We start from the raw sequence: 24,380 nt of genomic DNA, 5'->3' as shown, positions 1-24,380 counted from the left end.
CATGTTACAGCATTATTTTATGCAGGAAGGAAATGAAGGGAGCCCTGCATCTGCACTGATTTTGTAGAAAAGAAATGCTTCAAAAACAAAAAACAAACTACACTTCACTCATTTTTGTAATTTTAATTTAGAATTTTAGATTCATATTAATACATAATTTTCCCATTTGTAATTTACATTTATTAAAATTACTGAAAAAATATGTATTGTTTAATTTATTACCGGTTATTGGTCTTAGTTTCCAAAACCAAATAAATTTATTTAAAGAACTGTGAAATTCGCTTAATTGGGACAAAATGCCCAGTCCCGATGTGTCCCAATTAAGCGGAATCGACTGTATTCAGAAATATATCCTGAAACAGTAGAACTCTTGAACAACTGCCTGTATGTTGATAACATTATTGGTGGTCAACAAAATTTAGAACAAGCCCTGAAAACAAATTTCGAAATTGTGGATATTTTTAATGAAGCTAGCATGTCACTACATAAGCGGCATACTAATTCCAAAGAACTCAAAGATATTTGGCATCGCAAAGAATTTTCAATGCAAGAATCTCCTGAAGTTGTCCCGATCAAAGTGTTAGGAATTAACCGGGATACGAATAATGATAATTTTTATTTTGACACTCAGCACTTGACAAATTTCATTTCCTCGTCAATCAACTCAAAACGTTTTCCATTGCAAACCGCAGGCCGTATTTTTGATCCTGTCGGATTTTATGGCCCTTTCACTATAAGAATAGTGTCTGATTCAGGAAACCTGGTCTGCCAAAATTGATTGGGACGATGAACTGCCACCTGATCTTAGTTATAAATGGAAAGCCTGGTACGAAGAAATTGAAGAACTGAACCACATCAAAATTCCCCACTACTATTTAGAAGGAATATTACATGCAGATGTGAAACAAATAGAACTCCATAGCTTTTCTGATGCTAGTTTGAAAGCTTATGGATGCGTGGTATATCTAAGAATAGTTTTGAACAATGGAACTTTTCAAACAGTTTTTGTTGCTTCTAAGAGTAGAGTTGCACCTCTGAAATCACTTACACTTACTAGATTGGAGCTTTTGGGTGCGCTTTTATCCGCTAGATTGAGTGATAAAATCGCAAAATGTTTAAAATACGAAGTAATCCCCTTCCACTGGACTGATTCTCAAATAACGTATATTTGGATTCAGGGATCTCCCGAAAGATTTAAATCTTTCATCAAAAACAGAGTTTATGAAATTCAGAAACTAACTGAAAGCAATAATGGGAAAAATAACCCCTCCGACCTCATATCATGAGGAACTAGTGTTGCTAATTTAAGAAATTGTTCACTTTGATGGTTTGGGCCAGAATAGTTACAAAACAAACGTATAAACTGGCCAGTGCAACCGAAGTTTGACGTGGGAAACGATAAGCAATTAGAACTCTGTAGTAAGATATCTGTTTACGACATTGTTGTGAAAAGAGATAATCAACTATTGGATACAACAAAATTCAGTAATGTGCTGAAATATCTCAGAATTATGGCATGGATTAGATGTTTCATTGCTAAGACAAGAAAACTGCCTGCTAATAGTGGAACATTAAGTGCTTCTGAAATTCAGGACACTGAACTTTTTTGTGTTCGTAAAGCCCAGATGGATTTCTTCACACCTGAAATTAAGGCTCTTCAATCTAACAAGTCAATTTCTCCAAGCTCTAATATTTTCAGCTTGGCACCGTTTCTTGATAAAAATAAAATTCTTCGAATTAAAGGAAGATTAGAAGAGACCGAATACACAGTTGATGAGAAGCATCCAGTTCTTCTTCCTAAAGATTCGAAATTTAACTGAATTAATTGCAAATTAATTCATGTAACGTTCTGCATGTGGGAGTTGCAGCTAGCCAAACTACGACAGAAATTTTGGATTCATCCTTATGTCCGATCAATAGAAAATTAGCCGGTGCAAGCGGTTCAGGTTCATGTAAATCGTTGTAAACGTAGGTCAAAGGACGTCTATTCACAATATTTTTGACTTCTGTCAGCACAGTCATAAATTCTTCAAAATTCAGTTGAGCTCTGCCTAGTATCTTTTTCAACGGTTCCTTTACAGTTTTCATAAGGCGTTCATAAAAAGCTTCCCACCATGGAGCAAGCTCGACGATAAATTTCCAAGTCAAGCCTTCATTTGCTAGAAAATTTTGAAAGTCTGTACCTTTAATTATGCTGTAAAAATACTGTAAATCTTTGGCAGCATATTTGAAAGTTTTCGCGTTGTCTGAATGAAAGGTGCAACAGTAAAGGCCGTCAGTTGGTAAAGAAAGTCTTAGGGAACTGTTTAATTTGTTGGAAATACACAGTAAAACCAGCGAAACAAATGACAGCTCAGTTACCTAAAGACCGAATTGTTAAAACTCCACCTTTCTATGTTACAGGCGTGGATTTCACAGGTCCAGTTTACATCAAGTCTGGAAACGACATTCAGAAATCACACATCATATTGTTTAGAGCTGTTACATGAGCATTACATCTAGAGCTCATTTCCAATATGTCTGCAAACAAATTCATTTTGGCTCTCAGACGTTTCATTTCGAGAAGAGGAAACTGTTGCACCTTTCATTCAGACAACGCGAAAACTTTCAAATATGCTGCCAAAGATTTACAGTATTTTTACAGCATAATTAAAGGTACAGACTTTCAAAATTTTCTAGCAAATGAAGTCTTGACTTGAAAATTTATCGTCAAGCTTGCTCCATGGTGGGGAGCTTTTTATGAACGCCTTATGAAAACCGTAAAGGAACCGTTGAAAAAGATACTAGGCAGAGCTCAAGTGAATTTTGAAGAATTTATGACTGTGTTGACAGAAGTCGAAAATATTGTGAATAGACGTCCTTTGACCTACGTTTACAACGATTTACATGAACCTGAACCGCTTGCACCGGCTAATTTTCTATTGATTGGACATAAGGATGAATATCCATACAACTATGTTGAGATCCTGAATAAATCTCCAACAAGAAAGAGTCTAATAAAACGAAAAGAATATCAGACAACACTTATAAAACAGTTCTGGAAAAAAATGGAAAAATCAGTATCTTCTTGAGTTAAGAAATGCTCACTTCTTCGGTACACCAGAAGCCAAGAAAAATTTTAAAATTGGTGATATAGTTTTACTTAAAGGAACAACTAAATCTAAGTTCCTCTGGGATTTAGGTCAAGTAATTCAACTCTTTAAAGGATGTGATGATCTTGTACGATCATGTGTGGTAAAAACTAAAAAAGGGGACTTTAAGAGACCTGTGCAATTGATATACCCCCTTGAAATATCAGACTGAAAATGAACTAAATTTTGCAACCTTTTAATTTTATTTCTTATATTTCATGTTCACTAATATTAAATTTAGATAATTAGTTTAGTTATTACTAATAATTTATTGTTTGTGATTCAAATTAATATTTACGTATTGAGTAACATTTGAATTGATGCAGTTAACTATATTTGTTCATTTTATAGAATTTCCTTTTGCAGTTTATATTTACATCAGCTGAATGTACTTGATATGTAAGTTGCTTTCTTACATTTTTATTATTTGTATGCTGAAATAGTCATATATTTTGCAAAAATTATCAGGTGGGGAGTGTGGAAAAATCCCCCAAATGATTTATGTATCGCTGTTAGAGGGCGCTTCACTTCTGAGAAAGAATGTTAGTTTTTCAGTTTGCGACGTAGTTAGTAGTGAACCATCGATGCAATCCAGGTTGCTTTGTAAATAAAATGGTTATTTTTGTAGATTCTTGAAATAATTAGCTTCATTAGAATTAGATCAACCTTTCGCGACAGATATATAGTGATAATCAATAGTCTTGTAGTATCTGCTACATAATCTAGCAAAATGTGGTGATTATGTATTTTTCTGAATAATGTTGAAATGCTTATGATTATGAGTTTTATCTGAAATACTTCAAATGCACTTTTAGAATCTAATCTTTTGCAAAGTCACTGGATTTTGCAAAAAAAATTTTAATGTTACAAATGTACCAGCTAGACATTCATTTACGTTCCTATAAATTAAAATGACAAATTCTGAATAGGTAATAGGATTAAATTATATTTCAGTTCTCAATAAATAAAATTTAAGCTCAGATTTCAACTTTCTTAAGCTAACCTACATTTAAAAAATAGTATCCTCTATTCTTTACTTACAGAACTACTGAAAAAATAGAGAACTGTTGAAATGATAAGCTGCAGTACTGATTATGATTTACTAAACTTTTACATAATATCTGAAACTCTTAAAATATTTTGAAAACATAACTTTTTACGTTCATTGAATTTGGATTCACACTTTATGGAATTTACGGACGCTAGGAAATTCTGCTGTTATTCATGCAACAGCCAGCAGTAAAATCTAACATTTTTAATTTTAAAATTAGTGTAATATAATATTAAATATTCTAGGTTTGCAAGATAGCTATTAACCTTATTACTTTATCTGCATCTATAAACAAATATAACTTTTTAATATTTTTTATGTAATTTACTGATGTAAAGAGACAGAGATAAGTTATTTATACATTTAACTTTATACTGTGTACTATAATTAAAACTCAAGTTCCCCCCTCCCCAATTGTAGAAAACATTTTTTGAAAAATCACATCATTTCTTTAAACACAATACAAGTATTTAGAATATATAATAAACTGCTTCAAAATTTCAATTTAAAAGACAGATAATTAAATAATTAAGAATATAATTATTCATACCTTTCCTTTTTCTACTTTACTGGATGTAGATACATCATCAGAGAAAGCAAAAACAGCATTTTCATCTAATATAGATGGTACAATAGGCGACAGCAATGTGCTGGTCTAAAATAAGAGAATTTAAACAGTTTGAATTAATGATATGCATATTAACCTTGAATTTTAAGCAGTTTTAAATTTGTCAAGTCATTCCCTTATTTTAATCCAGTATATAATTTCTTTTTCAAAGTATCTGACACAAACTGAAATTAAGACAAATAAAATGGCAGTAATCGCAGGATTATCAATTTAACTCTTAACTGTCAATGTTCCACATATGTGTGTACTGATGTTCCATATATTCCCAACGACGACGTGATTTGTTACTTTGTCTTTACGTACAACTTAATGATTTGCTAGTTCATTCCATACCTAAATGTATTTTCATAATTCACTAAAATGACAAAGAAATTAAAAGAAGTGGTGTTAAGATTGTTCTCATCAGAAGAATATAGGGAAAACTATTTTATGAAAATAGAGGAAGAAAACAAAAAGTATGTTCTCGGTCTATGTAATGCAAAAATGCCAAGGACATACAACCAACAAATATTTCTAAGGTGTGAAGAATGGACAATGAACAGTGGGTGGCTGGCTTAAAGAGATTTTACTGTAATGAATACATAGGGCTGTATTAGCTGTTAAGTAATAAGCATGAGCTTAGGGTATCAAGGAAAAGGGGTACCACAAAAAAGTCCTTAGGTATTCACATTATTTGCAAAATTTAATGTTATATAGTACAAAGTCCGTAATCTGGACGTCCATTATCCGGAATGATCTATAATCCGGATCCCAAAGCCACAAACTTACACATGCGCGTTAAGCCAGTAAAGCATTTACCCATGCATGCTTCCGATAGTGAAGAAAGTAACAGAGAATGTTATTATCGAAAACAAAAAAATTGTGATTGACAAGTTAGTCGGTATTCTCGACACAGCAATTACAGGACTTGAACAGTGGAACTTTGTAACTGAACAAGAAATTATGTCTGTTTATAGAATTAAAGAGAAAGTATTAGCACAAAAAACGAAGCAACTTAAACAACTTACATTGAAAGAAATGTCTAATAAAGTAAACAAATAAATATTAAGTTTTTTTTTTTTTTTTTTTTGCAAATTTTGATACCCTTTAAATCATAATTGCTCTTTATTTCATAAATTATGGTTTCATATTTTTAATTGCATAATTTCCACATGCTACCTTACCAGATTTAACCCTTTCAGGATGGGCGTCCCATATACGCATTCCCTAAGAACGTCTCTTACAGCCGGGCGTCCCATCCACGCATCGCTAGAGGTCGCATTTAGAGGACGGGTGATGCGTATACGCACTTTAAGTTGGAACGTTTTTCTGAAGGCTACTAGATGACATCTTATGTCCATCACTTTTGAAATGAACACAGTTTTATGTTCCTGACCTTGAATTAGATATATTCTGCTTGAATTTGGTATTTTACTCATCAGCTCTTGCGAGGGGGGGGAAAGCGTAAACAGAGGTGAGCTCTTTAAATTGCTGCATGCTAATGAAAACATTTGCACGTCTGATTTATATCAAATTCCTTTTTTTTTTCTATTTTTTTCCTTTACTATGCACGATCTTTTAGGGTTAGTATGTGGAGTATTGTTACGTTTTGCATTGCCTTCAGATGTATTTCCGTTTCTTCTCTTTTTATTTTGGAAAGCCTCACCTCCAGTCTATTATGGCGGGAAGGGGCCATTTTATAGAGGAAGAATACCCTCGCATAGTCAATGAACCATTTATTAACGCACATGAGGGTGATGATTCATTTTTTAAAGAGTTAGAAAGTGATACTTTTTCTAAGAGTTAGAAGTGATACTTTTCCGTGCTTCGAGATTTACCACACTCAGTCTTCATTTAAAATTTTGTTACTTCTTACTGTAAGTAGTCTTTATTGTGTTGTTTTATTAATTTAAAAATTTATTGATGGATTTTATCAATTAAAACTTTGGGATAATTTGAATAGAGCTTCTGAAAATTATTTTACAAGATAAGCAATATTTTAAGTATATTTTCATGTAAAATAAAGAAAAAAACTTTATTAAATGCTAATTTTAACAAATATAAGAGCTCAAGTAATAATCTAAAATGATACCAAAAATTACGATGCTAGAAGCGAAAATTTTTTTTCTGATTTTTTTAAATAAAATTAGGCTTAGCGATGCAAAACCTCCGCCCTGTACGGTGACTGCATTCGATTCCCTTCCGTCCCGCATGAGCGTCTTAAACAAAGGTGCGCTGTCACGAAAAGGTTAAATTGATGATCTATAACACGGAAAAACCCCTAATCCGGAATCGCTGAAGTTCCGACGAGTCCGGATTATGACTTTGTACTGTATTTATATTTGTTTTTAGACCATAATTAGTTTTTATTCATTTGGATACATAAAGTCCAAGTGCACAAAATAATATATTGTTGTGTGGGGATGGGTCCATATTAGACTGAATGCACTCAGAACCAATGATAGTTTGATAAAATTTTATTTTACCAAAAAGGAACACTCACAGTTCTGGAATTTTCCACCAAAATACTCATACAAATACTTGCTTCATAGTATCAGAATATAATAAGTAATTACACTTCAAACTACTACTAAGAACATTAAATACAAGGTAATACAAAGAGCATCTAAAGAGTGAACCTCATACAGAGATATCTCAATACTCCAAACTCATGCTGAACTAAACAACTACTACTGAGAAACCAATGCGCTTCCCTGATTTGGTATATTTTTCTCCTGGCTGCTGAGAGATTTCAAGTACCTTCCACTTCTTGAAATTACTGACAAGCATACGAGGGGCAGATACAATTACAGTTATTCAGTTACAATACCCATTACAGTTATACAGGGATCAGACAAAAATGCCACCAAGTTTGGGTATTTCTTGACAAATTTGTCAACAAAAATTAGTCACCAAAAACCATCATCAGCTTGGCGATATCTCGCCAAGAAATTTCAGGGCCGGATTTAGACTTGATAAGACTCTAAGCTATTTGCGATATGGGCCCTTTATAAGTCCAGACATTATATGTCAGTACCAAATATGATTTTCAGATACCCACAGGTTTTTTTGGGGGGCCACCAAGAAAGCAGGGGCCATAAGCTATAGTTTGTGTAGCTTATACGCAAATGCTGCACTGAGCCATTTACTCAATGTTAAAAAGACTTGCTCTCTATATTCTTATTTCTCCGGCAAAGCTTCACTTCTTCAGATTTTCATGTTATATTACACAAAAGATACTAGACATATAATTTCATTAAAATTACTTATATATGTACAAAATTCTTAATAATATGGTGTGAGGATTTGGATACAAATCACACTTAACACGTTAAGTTATTTACACATTTCACATGCCTCCACACAAAGAGAAAGAATAATAACAAATTTAAAATATGAAGCTTTACAGAGAGATCCAGCTGCTTAAAATTTGCTTTAAAAAATAAGAAGTTATCAAGTAAAAAAATGCAGACTATGCCTCTTTATCAAGTTCATCTTAGGTGAGTCAAGAAATTCATTACTTTTAAATAAAATAGTGATAAAGTTTAAAGAAAATGATATTTACATGATTAAAACTTCGATCAGGGGATCCATTCACTTTTTTTGTCAGAAAAGAATTCGAGTCATCATCTGCATTATCTGGTTCTCTTTTGCGCTTCTGTTCACGTCTGCAATGAAACACATTAATTACAAATCAGAAAGTTTTAAACACTTCTAATTTGTGTATGTATGCATGTGTACATACAAACATGAAGGAAAAGCTAAAAATTAATTTACATCTAACTGGTTGAAGGAAAAATGTGTTTGCAACAGAAAGCCAAAAATTTTAACACTAAAAGAGGTAAAACACTTCCTGATTTAAAAACATTTCCTATAAATGGTGCAGTTTGTAATAGGACCAATAAAAACAAATTTACTTGGTGAGAATTAACTAAAAGATTTTGTTTAATATACATGATTAAACAGAGTTCCTGCATTTGAACTGACATATAAAGCTGAAATCTTCATTATGGAGATATTTATCAATACTAGGTTTGTTCATATGAAACAAACATCTAATTGCCTATGGCAAAGCATGTGAAAATTATCTGCATTGAATAACCTGCCATTACCAAGGACTAAAATTTATGTTACAGAGATAAACAAAACTGTAAAAAGCCAACTCCCGCATCATGAAGCATTATTAACATTATTCTAAGGTTTTTTTTCCATTTTCAGTTTAAAATGTTTTTTGAAAGTGTCAAAAATTCATGACTAGGGTTGTGGAATGTTTTCTTATATGGCAGAACATGATTTCTCAAGAGGTCTACTGCACCTTTACATCTTCATCCCTCCTACTGACCAAGCTGTATATATACAAAAACAATATTGTTGCGTGCGTACGGGTTCGTTATGAAATGAATGCACAAATCCGATGAAAAAAATGAACAAAAATTTATTATTATCACAACAAAAATGCTTAAATTTTCTCAAATTATCACGCAGTATTACAATATCTCACAGTAGTTTTCTTTTAACTACTCAAATGTCCAATAGAACGTAATTCAAAACAGCTAAAGAACGCTAATCCACGAATTCGCTACAATCAACAACAGTAGTTTTTTTTTTAAACAACAACAAACTAAGCAACTGCTGCAAACTGAGATGTTTTCCTCCTTTTATAAGATTTTAAAATCACGCGCTAGAATTTTCCAGTACTTTCTCGAAATCAAAAAGAGATATTTATTTATTTAATGCACGCGCTCTTGTATTTTCAATTTTCCGGCTTAGCTTTCTTTTAATATTCGTCACACGCTGCACTGCGCGAGAAATAAAACCAATTAATTTATAATTGAACTAATATTAGCTTTTTAAATACCAAATTCGTAACACTGCCCCCTTCCCAAGGACTGCACGTCCCGGGCAGTACAATCCCTGGACAGGAAGCTAAATTTACAACTGTGGCATAAACATTACATTACAATATCAAACAATATAAACAATAAATGCAATAACTAACTTGAACAAATCAAATGCTATCAAATACTAAATACAAAACAAATATTAAATACAAATCAAATACTAAATGCAAATCAAATACACATTTATAAACAAAAAGGACCATGGTCTTATACTATTTACAATTATTTACATTATGTACTATGGCCATAGTAATGTGCTAACCTGTCGTAATGAACGACTTTAGGTTTAGAGTTCGATGACTTACGAATCCGAACCACGACGTCATTCAGCCTGTTTAGGACTGTGTACGGGCCATCCCAAGGTGACTGTAATTTCGAACAAAGTCCTTTCCGTCGAGTCGGATTCCACAACCACACCTTGTCTCCTTCGTGGAATTGATGTTCAGTAGCTCTTGTGTCGTATCGGGTCTTCATCTTCTCCGTCGCCAAGTTGACTCGCTCTCGTGAAAGTTATGCATCACTTCAAACCGGGCCTGGAGATCTTGAATATATTCCTCAGACGATGAAGGAGCATCCGGAGGGCGGCCAAACAATAGATCACAAGGCAGACGAAGATCACGACCGAAGAGCATTTGTGATGGAGAATAGCCGGTAGTCTCGTGGACAGCACTGCGGTAAGCCAGTAAAAAGAGTGGTAATTTCTTGTCCCAGTCCTGTTGGTTTCTGGAAACCACTAATGAGAGGTTATTAAGGATGGTTCGATTGAACCTCTCTACCATGCCGTCCGACTGGGGATGCAATGGCGTCGTTTGAGTTTTGTCAATGCCGAGTAGTTTGCATAGATCTTCGATTACTGCCGAGGTAAAATTCCTTCCCTGATCGGAATGTAACTGAAGAGGCACTCCGAACCTGGAAATCCAGTGCCGTATCATTACCTCAGCTACTGTGACAGCCTCTTGATCAGGAACAGGGTACGCTTCAGGCCACTTGGTGAAGTAATCAATGACAACGAGTATGTATTTGTTGCCATCAGCAGTTCGTGGCAGAGGTCCTAAGATGTCAAAGGTGATACGTTCAAAAGGCGCCCCTACGTTGTAACGTTGCAGCTTGCCTCGGATGCGTCTCTTCGGTCCTTTCCGACCTGCACAGGCATCGCAGGATCGGCACCACTTTTGCACGTCATCCTTTGCATTATTCCAGTAAAAGCGCTCACGAACTCTCTGTAAGGTCTTCATTATTCCAAAGTGACCTCCCGTAGGGCTGTTATGTAGTTCTTTAAGGACATCAGGAATGCGGGATCTTGGAAGTATCAGCTGCCATCGGAACGTCTTCCCATCATCCGATTCAAATTTCCGGTATAAGACGCCGTTTCGAATGTGAAGTGAATCCCAGAGTGCCCAATACTGTTTGGTTGTAGGACTACAGATAGAAATGTCCTGCCAGGTAGGTTTTCTGGTTGATGACTCCATTAAATCAATTATCGGTTTAATGTCGCGGTCTTCCAGCTGGTCTTTCCTGACTTCATCATCACTCCACGGTTCTCGATCAGCCGATGTTGATGTTGTAATTTGTCTTGCGACCGGAGTCAGCAGCTCGTATTTCGCTTCCACCCTGGAACAATATCGGCAGCTTTCTTGGCAAGATCTTCTAGACAGGGCGTCGGCGATTCCGTGTGATGATCCCTTACGATGACGGATAGTGATGTCATATTCTTGGAGTCTCTGTATCCACCTGGCTATTTGACCCTCAGGATTCTTGAAATTTAAAAGCCAGGTCAATGATGCATGATCGGTGCGGAGCAGGAATTTTCTGCCATATAGATAGTGATGGAACTGTTCTACGGCTTTGACTATGGCGAGCAACTCTTTCCTGGTGACACAATAATTCCTCTCCGGTTTAGACAGGCACTTGCTCCAGTAGGCCACTACACGTTCTTGGCCGTCTATTTCTTGGGACAAAACAGCACCGACACTTTCATTGCTCGCGTCGGTGTCAAGAATAAATGGTCGGTCGAGCTGAGGATACGTCAGGATTGGAGCAGATGTTAAAGCCTCCTTTAAGTTGTTAAATGCATCCTCGCATTCTTTTGTCCACAAGAATCTTTGCTTGCTCTCTGTCAGCTTGTGAAGGGGTCTTGCGATGGAAGAAAAGTCCTTCACGAATCTCCTATAGTAGGTGCAAAGCCCTAGGAAGCTTCTCAGCTGATGGACATTTTCAGGACGTTTCCAGGATTTAACCGCTGATACCTTTTCAGGATCCGTGCGCACACCTTCTGCAGAGATGACATGTCCCAGGTAAGTCACTTCCTTTCAGAACAATTTGCATTTAGCGGGACTCAGCTTCAGATTGGCTTCTTTCAGTTTCTGAAGCACCTTCCTAAGATTTTCTAAATGTTCTTCAAAACTCTTTCCAACGATGATGATGTCGTCCAGGTATATCAGGCAGGCTTCGTAGGAAAGACCTTTCAAAACAGTCTCCATAAGACGTTCGAATGTTGCCGGCGCATTACACAGTCCAAACGGCATCACCTTGAATTGCCAAAGCCCTTGTCCCGTAGTAAATGCCGTCTTTTCTCGGTCTTCAGGCTGTATTTCTACCTGCCAATACCCACTCTTTAAATCAAGTGTTGAGAACCACTTGCTTCCAGAAAGAGTGTCTAGAATGTCGTCAATTCTAGGAAGAGGGTAACTGTCTTTCTTCGTAACCTCATTCAACCGGCGATAGTCAACGCAAAATCTTGTTGAGCCGTCTTTCTTTCTGACGAGAACGATGGGAGATGCCCATGGACTCGCTGAAGGCTCGATGACATCGCCTTCTTCCATATCTTTTAACAGTGTTCGCACCTCTTCCTGTTTAGCAAACGGTAGACGTCTTGGATGTTGCTTGATCGGGGGATGATCGCCGGTATCTATTCTATGTTGTGTCAAACTAGTTCGACCCACGTCAGAAGACAAGCAGGAGAAAACAACTTGAAGATCTTTGATGACGCGATCGGCAGCATTCTTCTCTTCATCGTTCAATTGCGCATTCTGCAATAACTCCGATGTAATGCCCTCTGATGAGGACACGGATTCTTGGATATTGCTCTTTCTTTCAACGCTGGTTACTGGAGTACATGCTGCAACCACGTCGCCTTTCTTAATAAGTCTCGCCTTCTCAGTTACATTGGCAAATCTCACCGGGATAACCATTCTCGATAGGTCGACGAGTGTTGAGGCTACTAGTACTCCTTTCGGGCTATTACAGTTATTGGGATATTCTATGATGCCGTAGCGGAAATCTCTGTTTTCGGCTATAGATCCAGGGAGTAAAATTTCTGTTCTTGCCGGTATTGTGATATTGTCTTGTGCTATGATTCTGTGGACAGATTTAACTTCTTCATTATTAATTCCAAATAACGTTATGTCCTCAGACGCAGAATGCAATTCGTTATTTTTAAAGTCCAAGGAAAAATTGTATTTCCTTAGAAAGTCCAATCCGAGTATGCAAGAATCAGTGATCTCTGCTACATATGCCGTGTGATGGTAAGCGGCACTTCCAAACGTGATGTTAACATTTACTTTCCCATTGATGTTGATCTTCTCACCGGACACAGTCTGTAGGGTAACGCAGGGCGGCGTCCAGATAAGTTTGCTTTCCAGTTGTTGAGCCAAATCTTTTCGGATGATGGTAACGTTGGCTCCTGTGTCTATCGTCATATTGCAGGGGACTCCGTTAATATGTCCTATTATGAAAAGTCCATTACTGCCGCCTCTCACTGCAGAAATCTGAAGCGCTTTAAACTGGGGCATTTCATTATCTGGCAACCTCCGGCCCGCGAGATGGCCACTAATTAGTTTCCCTGCTGCTTTTTAGAAGCGGTCTTAACATCCGTACCCTGGGGTATTCTGCAGTTTCGTCGTATGTGTCCTTCAGCACCGCAGTTCCAGCACTTAACGGTCGGTTTCTTCTCACCAATATTCCGTCTCAAGGCGTTCAGTTGTCTAGTTAAATCGTCTAGACGAGCGGTGACTTGATCCCCTGGCTCCTGGACTTGAGCAGCTCTGACTGGGTGGCGGTCTCGACGAGTGGCTTGCTGGGCTGCCTCGAATTTCATGGCGTACACTAGAGCGCTTTTTAAATCTTTTACATCCGCCATTCGTAGAGCTTTTTGTATTTCAGTATCCCGGATGCCATCGATGAAATATTGCAGGGACAGGATTTCCCTTGTTTCTGTCGGGCACTCCGAAAAGGCGTGATGTGACAGCCTTTCAACATCCGTGGCGAGCTCCTGAAGTGATTCAGTGGGCTTCTGTTGACGGGATTTTAATTGAAGCCTGCTGTAGTCTTTTAAACATTTCTCGCCAAAGCGCAGCTCCAAAGCGCCGGACAGAGCTTCGAAATCTAACCTTTTGTTTTCGGGAAGAGTCTGAAGGATATCCGCTGCGTCGGCTCTTAAAGAAGCGGCGAGATGACAGGCCTTAGCTTGGGAATCCCATCCATTCGCATCCGCAACGATAGAAAACTGGGTCTTGTACACTTGCCAGGATGTCTTCCCATCATATGTGGATAGCTTCAGAAATGGACGAGCAGGCATCGGTAAGAATTTAAAATCATCATTCTTGCTCCCTGCCGTCGCTACGAATTTCTTTAACGTTTCCATTTCTTTGGCAACTGCAGAAACTCTCTCATCAATTTGTTGTTTGACTTGGTGTTGGACGGCACAAACTCTTCCTTCAATTCGTTCCTCCACAGCCGAAACTCTCCCTTCTATATGTTCTTTTACAGAAGAAACTTTTTTTTCTATTTCTTCTTTCACTGAAGAAACTCTTTCTTCAATTTGATCTTTTACGAAAGAAACTTTTTCTTCAATTTGTCCAACTTTATTTTCAAGTGTGTCAATTCTGCCTTCCATAGCTTCAAATTTATTTTCTATTATGCAGGTAATTTCTCTTTTTATTTCTTCTTGACATGCTTCAATCTTTTCTTGACCAGCTTGAACGGCTTTCATTTCGTCCTTAACGGATTCCTGGCCCAATTTCATTTCTTCCTTAACGGATTCCTGGCCCAATTTCATTTCTTCCTTAATGGATTTGACGGTCCTTCCATCTTTTCTTGGAAAGCAGCAAATGCAGTCATCATTTGCCTGCATTGTTCTTCCATCGCTCTTGTTATTGGCATTCAAATCCCACTTCTGACACCAAAAATTGTTGCGTGCGTACGGGTTCGCTATGAAATGAATGCACAAGTCCGATGAAAAAAAATGAACAAAAATTTATTATTATCACAACAAAAATGCTTAAATTTTCTCAAATTATCACGCAGTATTACAATATCTCACAGTAGTTTTCTTTTAACTACTCAAATGTCCAATAGAACGTAATTCAAAACAGCTAAAGAACGCTAATCCACGAATTCGCTACAATCAACAACAGTAGTTTTTTTTTAAACAACAACAAACTAAGCAACTGCTGCAAACTGAGATGTTTTCCTCCTTTTATAAGATTTTAAAATCACGCGCTAAAATTTTCCAGTACTTTCTCGAAATCAAAAAGAGATATTTATTTATTTAATGCACGCGCTCTTGTATTTTCAATTTTCCGGCTTAGCTTTCTTTTAATATTCGTCACGCGCTGCACTGCGCGAGAAATAAAACCAATTAATTTATAATTGAACTAATATTAGCTTTTTAAATACCAAATTCGTAACAATATTTAACATCTTTAAGTACATACATAGGCATCTTGAAATGTATACAGGTATTTCTTGGGTATATCTTGGAATGGAATTAGAATGTATCCAATTAAAGCAGTAGATCCAAAGAAAAAAAGAATAAAGCTACAAAAGCATTTTGGAATTATAATAAAGAATAATTGGGGTTTCGAATAAAAATCTTTGGTGGTTGGAGGTTAAGTCATTCCAGATATCATTACTTCTCATTCAACTTTTCCTTTTATGAAATATTTTATAAACTTTTTCCTTTCCTAGACTAAGGATCATTCTACAATTGTTTGAATGCTTCATGATTTGCATTCACATTCTCCACATCGAGGCTTTATTTTATCCTATAATTTACAGCATTATAACATCAGACATACCAAATTTACTCGCATACCGCCCCCAGTTTTTAAGCATATGATTTAGAAACATCTGATTTATGGAACAAATGTCAAATGTATGCACAACTAGAGAAAAATATTTTGTGTAAATAAAAGGAATATTATTAAAACTGATAAGGCCTTTGAAATACATAATATAACAACATTAAAGTGTTATGCTTATCATGTAAGTTATATCTTCAGAAATAGCACACACTGCGTATTTCCTCCCTACCAATTTTCTAGTGGTAAAATTAGTAGGAAGAGGAGAGAAAATATAAGAGTAAATATGGTGTGTGTGTGTATATATTGTTTTTTCTTCTTTATTACGTTCATTATGGGATTCGCGAGGATTTGGAGTGAATAATGACAGCAGCATTTGATGGAATATCGAGACACACTTTATTTAGCCAATATCAATCAGAACAGCTCCAAAACACTTTTACAGTCATTGAAGATCTACCATCTATGCTGGAACAATCAGCGACACAGCCTTCACACTGTCAGCCAATAACGGTGAAGACATCTTCACTGCAAAGCACCAGAGTATAGCTCCCGACATTCTGCTCGGTCGTCCTTGGAACTCCACATACTCTTAGACTCTCCACGCTACAACTCGCGATGCACTTGATGACACACAGAGTACAGCTCCCGACTCTTCGGTTCAGTTGTTCCCGGAGCTTAACACACTCTCTTGACGATGCACTACCCGCGATACACTAAGAGACTCTTCGATGCACTCGGCACTCGTTGGCTGGCTGTCAACTCGATCGTCTCTGCACGGATTTATGGAGCTACATCTGATTAACTAGATGAGAGACACTCGTACTGCAGACCAGCAGGGTTTATATAGCTTTTGGTTTGTGTTCGAGAACATTCTGGGCTAAACCGGTAAGAATTCGTTCGTCCAGAAGGTTCTCCATCCGTCCATGGCACACAGGCAATTTGTCGCCAAATGGGCGATTTCTCACCAAATGTGGCAACCCTGCCTTCCCTTGCCATTTTATGGTAACCCTAAACCTGCTTTGCGAGGAAGCCATCTTACAGCGCCTGTACATTTCATAACAATATATGGTACTTTTCCATTTCGCCGGTGCAAATCTCGCCAAGCAGAATTTATTGGCGACAACATACAATATACACATAAAAAATATTAAAAAAATTTTAGTTCTAAGAATTCTTTTTTTGAAGGCATAAACATTTTAATATCGCTTAAAACTTTATAAAAAGCCAATAAATAAAGACAATAAATTTGTAAAAAGACATTAATTTAAAAATTTACTATGCTTTCATGGTTCAACATCCTAATTCGCCGGTTCATATCATGTGACTCCAAGTGATCTCATCTCACGTAAACTACTCTACAAAAATCTAATGCTCTCAGTAATTATCTACATTAATTTAAAGTTAAATCTTAATTTGGAACACAAGTTTAAATGCAAGAAATATATCAATGCATACGAATAGCTTACTCAGAAATTATGTAAAATTGCAGTGCTTTACTTTCACTAATGCATTCTCATTAGAATTGATGAATTTAACCCTAGACTTTCCTTTTCTATATTTTCGGCTTCGGGTAAGAGCTGCGATTGCATCCTAATTGACTTAATTACCGAAAATGGCCTTAGACATAAAACTGAAGTATCAGATAAAAATTCTATGTAATTATATGGCAGTATTGAAAGAAACAATAAATATGATAAGAAAAAGCTGCGACTTGTTTTGAAAATGAGGCGTAAAAGGTTACCAGCGAGAATATTCAGTTTGGCATCAGTTGTACCATTATTGGCGACTTTATCGCTTGCGCCGGCAAAACGGAAAAGTACCCAATATATATCAAATACGATATACTCACATACTGGTGTGTTGACATAACCTTGTACAGCCAAATACATCAGATAATGTACAAATAGCCACTCATTTATTACAAAAGTACTTATGAAGAAATGTGTTTAAACGAGAATGACTGGTGATGTAAAATGCTTGCTATAACATTATTAATACAAAAAATGTTTAAAATCAAATATTTAAAGCAATTTCTTCATGATCACAATGATGTTCTATTATAACTGTTATATTTTATTGTTAGTATGTTAATACTGTAAAAACTTGACTATATAGAAAGCTTGAGAAATGCCATATGCTGGATGCATGAAAATTCCTAAATCGTCAAGTGTACAAAAAGTGCAATTCATGATAGGAAAGTGAAATAAATGGAAGAAGTTTTATGGTCTAAAATTATAAAAACAATACATTAATTTGTTATTAAATTGAATGCCCAAAGCCTACATTTAAAACTGTATAAAAAAACCCAATTTGAACAAAAAAGCCAATATATTTTTTTTAGCCCTGAAACATGTGAAACATTGGTATAGCTACATTTATTTGTTTACTTTATTAAACATTTCCTTCAATGTAAGTTGCTTCGTTTTTTTTGTGCTAATACTTTCTCTTTAATTCTATAAACAGATATAATTTCTTGTTCAGTTACAAAGTTCCCCTGCTCAAGTCCTGTAATTGCTGTGTCAAGAATACCGACTAACTTGTCAATTGAAATTTTTTTGTTTTCAGTAATGTTCTCTGTTACTTTCTTCACTGTGGAAAGCACGCATGGGTAAACGCTTTACAGGGTTTTCGCGTATGCGTAAGTTTGTGGCTTTGAGGTCTGGATTATAGATCATTCCGGATAATGGACGTCCAGATTGCGGACTTTGTACTGTATAAACAAATTTAATTAAAAATTTTGTGAATTAATTATGCTATTAATTATAAATGAGTTCTCTATCTTCTTTTCAAATAATATAAAAAAGTTTTGGCTAAACAGAATATGATGAAACGGACAACCAGAACAATTAAGTGCGTGCATCTTATAGTAGTCTGTGTGCTATACTTAGCTCTATAAACTCTTAAGAACCGATTTATAAGCTGCTGATTAGAAAATAAAATTTGAAGAAATTTTAAAATAATCATAAGAATTGATAAAATACTATATATTTTATTCATTAATGTGGATTAAAAAAAGAGTACAGGGGCAAAAACAAAAAGACAGGAAACAACAGACAGAAAATTAGCTAAAAAATTAGACAACTCTGTTATTAAATCATCATACCCAGAAAAAGTTTCCATCAGCAGATATCACCTCTGCCAGTAAGGTTGAACAGCCGAAACAAAAACTAAGTTATTGCCTGAAGTTACCCCTGCTAGTAAGGCTGACAGTAAACATACAGATGAAAGAGATACATGCACATCAGCAGACACATGAAGGGAAATCTAGGGGCCCATTTTGAAAATATACTAAACAAGGAAATGGGCATTTTAGTACAGACATGTGCTTACACATTGATTGTGTTACTGTATATTATTGAATGCTGCATACTGCAAACCGTGCTTGATGCTTCCCTACTCTATATAGAGTATTAAAGTATTTGAGATAGGAAAAATTTAACGATAATGATTAAAACCCACAATTTTTCCAATTCACATGCGGAAGCAAGTGCTGTGTATGATGCATGGAAGGAAAAATGACTACCGATAAAGACCTCGAAGAACAAATTCAATACAAAGCAAATCTTTGGCAAATGGTTATAGAATGATTATTTAATTACACTTATGTTTTTAAAAATATATTATCTTTTTATGGCCATAGTGAAGATATTTAGTTATAATAGCAGTTTTTTAATGCAGGTTAAATTATCAAGTAAACATGACAATGTTATAAACTTTTTGAAATGCTAGAAGGAAATGCAAAATGAATTAATGCGATATGCTTGCCATAACTTAAAACAAATTTTGGTGAACCAGATAAATGCATCTCTACTTTATTCTTTGCTATAAGACATTGCTAACGATATATCAAAGACGGATCAAATGGGTACTAAAATGGGCCAAAAATGTTTGGCGAGCTGAGGGTGCATATAAGAGTAGTTCCCTTTCTTCTTCCCATGCTTGCATAGCTACGTAATTTAGCTTCGCTCTCTGCTCTGCTAGGATGTAATTTCGCTGGCCTGCTTTCTATCTCAACAATATCAAAACTGTAAATTTTCTTGAACAAGCACGACTAGGGTGCCACAAATGTCAACTGGAAAATAAAAATGGAATTAAAACTGCCTTGACTGCAATTTTTTTTTGATTTTAGATTTTAGATAATAATCCCAATTTTAGATATTATGAAGTCTACATATTAGCATACTACACAATCAGAATTCTTCCTCTTCAATATGGATCTACATATTCATCAACAGTGTTCCGGCTTTTCCGTGTTATTATTACATATATTAGGATGATATAGATAAGTCATGCGGTATGCTGCAAAATTGAATAATCAAGAGATAATAATTAAATCAAGAATGGAGGACAACTTTCTAATAGGAAATATGCAAATTAAAATAAAAATAATACACAATTAAAATCAATTCGATAAAATGCATATACAGTCAAATACTGAAAATCCGCCGACCTGAAATCCGCATTGCTTCTAAAAATATAAACATTTAGTTTATAGGTTACGGAAACTGCAACATGGAGTATGAAATATCGAAGAAAAAATACTTACCGGATAATGATGTCATAACGGAAATACCAAATTATTGACATCATGATAAGAGTTTTCTCCCCTCCAATCTGCATCAAGGTAAAAAGCAGATGATTAACTCAACTCTTCTTTCAAGTTCCCGCTGTTGTACTTTCTGAGCTTTGTTATTTCATGAGATTGTTTAGTGATGTCTTTTTTTTTTTTTTTTTTTTTTTTTAAATCCAGATATTTTGTGGATAAATTAAGAATATTTTAAAATGCACTTTTTAATACAATGACAGATAAGAAACGCACTCATGATTTTACTGATTGCAAGACTGAAAAATGCAAACACTTTGCATCGACGGTAATGAACAAAGTGGAAATTCTGCTAAAGATGGAGGCAGGTGCTACTGCTTGGTTTATAGCAGAATCGTATGGAATTGCCACATGGACTGTGTATGATATACAGAAGAATAAAGAAAAGCTGTTGAAATTTTACAGCAACAGTGATTCTAACACTGTAATCCGAAACCAGAAATCTTTACATGAGGCAAAATCAGCAAACCTCGATGCTGTCTTGTACGAGTGTTTTCGGCAGTGGTGGAGTGATGGGGTACCTATTTCAGGACTACTCCTGAGAGAAAAGGGGATTCATGCTGATTTAAAAATAGAGGACCTAATGTAAATGAACAATATAATATAATCAGTTTATATATGTAATAATAATTTAATGCATATAATTAATTATTGTATTAATGCATATAATAATTTAATTAAGTGTATCTAATACACCTTATTTATTTTGCACTTTTAGTCTGAATATTATGTTTTCTGTCCTGAAATCTGCAAAATCATAACAATCTCTGGTCCCAAGCATTGCGGATTTCTGGACTTCTACTGTATTACAAAATCCAAGATTCAGACTCGTCGTTGATTCTGATCTGGGACTTTCCCAAATATTAGATCATCAGTTTATATCATATCATGTAGGAGACCAGTTAAATCTATGAAATTAAGAATATGAAATTATGAATTTACAATTTTAGGGAAAATGAAATCAACAACAACAACAAAAAGGGCTTAACATTTATTTTTGTTTGCTTTATTAAACAACTCATATTTTTTCAATATAAATTGCGGAACTACTCTGATATGCGCCCTCAAGTCGCCAAATGTTTTTGGCGAGATACTTCACGATGCCATATTACTATCTAAATTTTTTGTTTACATTTTGAACTTTTAGCCTAAAATGTCTCCAAAAACGCGGTTTTCGCACATGCAAAAACGTTTTGAACACACAATTTAGCTAAAAATCTGAAACAAAAACAAAAAATTTAGATAGCAAAAACGTAAAGTTTCTAACCAAAAATATTTGACAAGAATCCATGTACACAGCGACATGTTTTAACTTAAAAAAAATCTACGAATTGCACAATGTAGGCGACGAACGAATCTACAAACTACGCACACCTCGCTTTAATAAATTAACATAACAACAACAAATTTCAAAGAATACCATGTACACAGCATCCTGTTTAAACTTTAAAAAAATTCTACAAATTGCACAATTTAGGCAAGGAAGGAATCTACGATCTACGCACTCCTCGCTTTAATAAAATAACGGTTGATCTTTACATTATGGTAACTTGGCGATTTTTTGGCAACCAACTCTCCTACAGCAACCCTCTATTTTTTTCCCCACCGTCATTTTGTCTTCACGAAGTAAAGACATGTTTCTTTTCTTTTTATCTACTGAACACTTCTTCCAACAATCTACTAGCCGAATTACACTTATGCTATAAATTTTATCAAACAAAACTGCTTAATCATGACAAATATTCACTGCAAAATTGGGAAAAAGTGCACAATACCATACTCCTTACGCGTTTTTCAAAATAACACATACACATAAACCATGTACACGCCGACTTATTTTTACTTAAAAAAACATCCCAGAATTGCACAAAAATGGCATTGCGCACACTCTTCACTATATCCATGTACGCTGCTTTTTCCTCATAAATTACAAAAATTTCACGAAAATACATGACAATTTTCTCAATCTTTAAACCCGGTAAAAAGAACATATATGAAATTACCTGATCGCGAAAAAGTATTTACCCTTTACAAATATGAACATTTCCACATATAAAATAAATAAAATATCCAAAAACTTTTACCTCTAAATCATCTATTACATTATACACGTCACCAACGAATTCATACCGCAAGCATTACGAATACTTAGTATCAAATATTTAAATTATTTCCATGCACGTTTATTTCAACTTAAACGTATACCAAATTCCTACAAACATAAAATAACTATCATTTAATTAAAATATCACTAAACCATGTACACGTCGACTTATTTTTACTTAAAAAAACATCCCAGAATTGCACAAAAATGGCATTGCGCACACTCTTCACTATATCCATGTACGCTGCTTTTTCCTCATAAATTACAAAAATTTCACGAAAATACATGACAATTTTCTCAATCTTTAAACCCAGTAAAAAGAACATATATGAAATTACCTGATCGCGAAAAAAAAGTATTTACTCTTTACAAATATGAACATTTCCACATATAAAATAAATAAAATATCCAAAAACTTTTACCTCTAAATCATCTATTATATTATAAATGTCACCAACGAATTCATACTGCAAGCATTACAAATACTTAGTATCAAATATTTAAATTATTTCCATGCACGTTTATTTCAACTTAAACGTATACAAAATTCCTACAAACATAAAATTCACAAAATAACTATCATTTCATTAAAATATAATTAAATTCAAAAACACTACTTAAAATATAAATGAGCACATACATTAAATTAATAAAAATTACCTTACAATCCTAATTACTTTAAACTAAATCATTGCTAATAACAATTTTCCGAATAATACCAAATTCCTGTCCACCTTACAATTAGAACAATGCATAAAAATAATATCCTCAAATAATTAAAAATACTAACTTACCTAATCTTCTTCAGAATCTTGATTACGTGGCGGATACACTTTTCTAATTCATTCAATAAAATTACTGAAAGATTTTTTCTGCGAATTTTTCCTTTATACTTCCTCCGCTAAATAAAAAGCAAACTTCTCTTTATCACAATGCCTAAATACCCATTTCGAATTCACTTTAGTTACGGCCACGGGATCCAAAAATTAAACAACACCGTTTCACACAACACAGAATAAAGCTAAAATACAAAATTTCCACATTTTTTTCCGATTTCCCCCCTTTTCCGATTAAAGAACCGTAATTCGTCCATTAATATCACATGACATATCCCATGATCTCTCATTTCCCTCATGCAAAATAATGCGTAATCGGAACTGAGTATTGCTCACATTATTACCAAAGTCCCAGGTAGTAACCTTTATCGCCTCCAAAATGTCGCCAAACTACCAGTTACCATATTGTAAAGTTCAACCAAAATAACATAACAGCAATAAATTTCAAATAATACCATGTACACAGCGTTCTGTTTCAACTTTAAAAAACATCTACGAATTGTAGTCTAGACACTAAACAACAAAATAAACTAAAATAAATTTCAAACAATTTAAAAAAAAAAAAAACAATAACGACAGAAATTCATACTAAAGAACCAATGAACATAGCATTCTACAAAATAAGAACAAGGATAAAATAAAATGCACTTACCATGAATTAATGCGTTTTCGAATAGCAGAAATATAAATTTCATACCGCCTTTAACATGCCGCCACGTAATCACTATCGTATTTACATGACAGCCAGACCACACTATCCAGAAAATTTATACTATGGTTCACAAATAAATAAAATCACAAATCCCTACTTCTATCATGCACTGCCATTAAAAATAATCTCCCAGACCCTCTTTCCACACTTCCAAATACCCACTACCTCTCAACAGGATAGCCAACAATCATATTTCCTTTTCCCGAACTTCAATTCAACAACTACCAATTTATCTTTCCCTCCCATCTTCTCAGACACAGAGGCGAACCAACAAGCTCCAGCGAAAGATTTTTCAACGTCAACAGGGTTGCCATAGAACACGCAATCGCGCCAAAAACCAGCACAGAACACA

General features: G+C 35.0%; 1 protein-coding gene across 4 annotated transcripts in view; it reads right to left on the bottom strand.

Moving 5' to 3' along the window:
- hd (humpty dumpty) overlaps positions 1-24,380 on the bottom strand; it is a 73,478-nt gene that overhangs the window by 46,063 nt on the left and 3,035 nt on the right. For all 4 annotated transcript variants that reach the window (XM_085817604.1, XM_085817607.1, XM_085817605.1 and 1 more), the window contains 2 exons: positions 8,355-8,457; positions 4,733-4,837 (listed from right to left, as the gene is read on the bottom strand). In XM_085817604.1, coding sequence (XP_085673730.1) covers positions 4,733-4,837; positions 8,355-8,457 — 208 coding nt within the window. The remainder of the gene's footprint in view (positions 1-4,732; positions 4,838-8,354; positions 8,458-24,380) is intronic.

The sequence above is a fragment of the Stegodyphus dumicola genome, chromosome 5, assembly GCF_044657685.1.
Source record: "Stegodyphus dumicola isolate Sdum_Otavi_A_Nest chromosome 5, ASM4465768v1".
Classification (NCBI taxonomy): Eukaryota; Metazoa; Arthropoda; class Arachnida; order Araneae; family Eresidae; genus Stegodyphus; species Stegodyphus dumicola.
This window is presented reverse-complemented; position numbering and strand designations above follow the sequence as displayed.